We start from the raw sequence: 678 nt of genomic DNA on the forward strand, positions 1-678 counted from the left end.
AGCCATAGTAATGATGCCGAACAACAGAGAAATCAGCAAGATATGTGTTTCAGTTTGTCAGCATGGTATTTTTATTAGTTTCCATTTAAGATAAAGCAGAGCTTTGGACATGCAAAGCCACTCCAAGGGAACCTCTTAAACGCACACCTTGTTGCAGGTGAGAGGGTCATGGCCAGCTGCTCTAGCTGGAAAAGACAGGACTGCAAGTGGATTCAGGAGCTCAGGCCTCTGAATAGACAAGCAAAGGCGAGGCTAGCGGGTGAGGGGTGATTCAGCCTAGTTGCAGGTGACTTGGGAAGAGAATTTGTTAGGGGAGACAATGGACATTAATTAGGGTGGACTCTCCTTAGGAAAAGGCAGCCAGATATGGCTTCATTCTATAGCGGGGAATGGACTCTGAGCAGTGGTTTGAGGCTCAACAATGAAGCACAGGTCACAGCTTCAGAAGACAGGATTAGCAGGACTCACATGAGGCCTGAATCCACAGCCTCAGATCTTGCACTGGCAGCACACGGGGACACAGCAGCTGGACTGGGAACAGCAGGGCTTACAGCAGCTGGACTGGCAGCAGGATGACCCACAGCCTGAGGAACAGTAGCAGGGATTGCAGCAGCTGGACTGGCAGCAGCAAGGTTTGCAGCAGCTGGACTGGGAGCAGGATGACCCACAGCCTGAGGA

At 51.2% G+C, this 678-nt stretch overlaps 1 protein-coding gene across 1 annotated transcript in view; it reads left to right on the forward strand.

The window, feature by feature from the left end:
• Positions 1 to 572: 572 nt before the first annotated feature.
• The window catches only part of LOC111520604 (homeobox protein Hox-A3-like), a 1,954-nt gene continuing 1,848 nt past the window's right edge, over positions 573 to 678 (forward strand). The window contains 1 exon segment of the mRNA XM_026447310.2: positions 573 to 632. Coding sequence (XP_026303095.2) covers positions 573 to 632 — 60 coding nt within the window.

This window comes from Piliocolobus tephrosceles, chromosome 13 (assembly GCF_002776525.5).
Source record: "Piliocolobus tephrosceles isolate RC106 chromosome 13, ASM277652v3, whole genome shotgun sequence".
Taxonomy (NCBI): Eukaryota; Metazoa; Chordata; class Mammalia; order Primates; family Cercopithecidae; genus Piliocolobus; species Piliocolobus tephrosceles.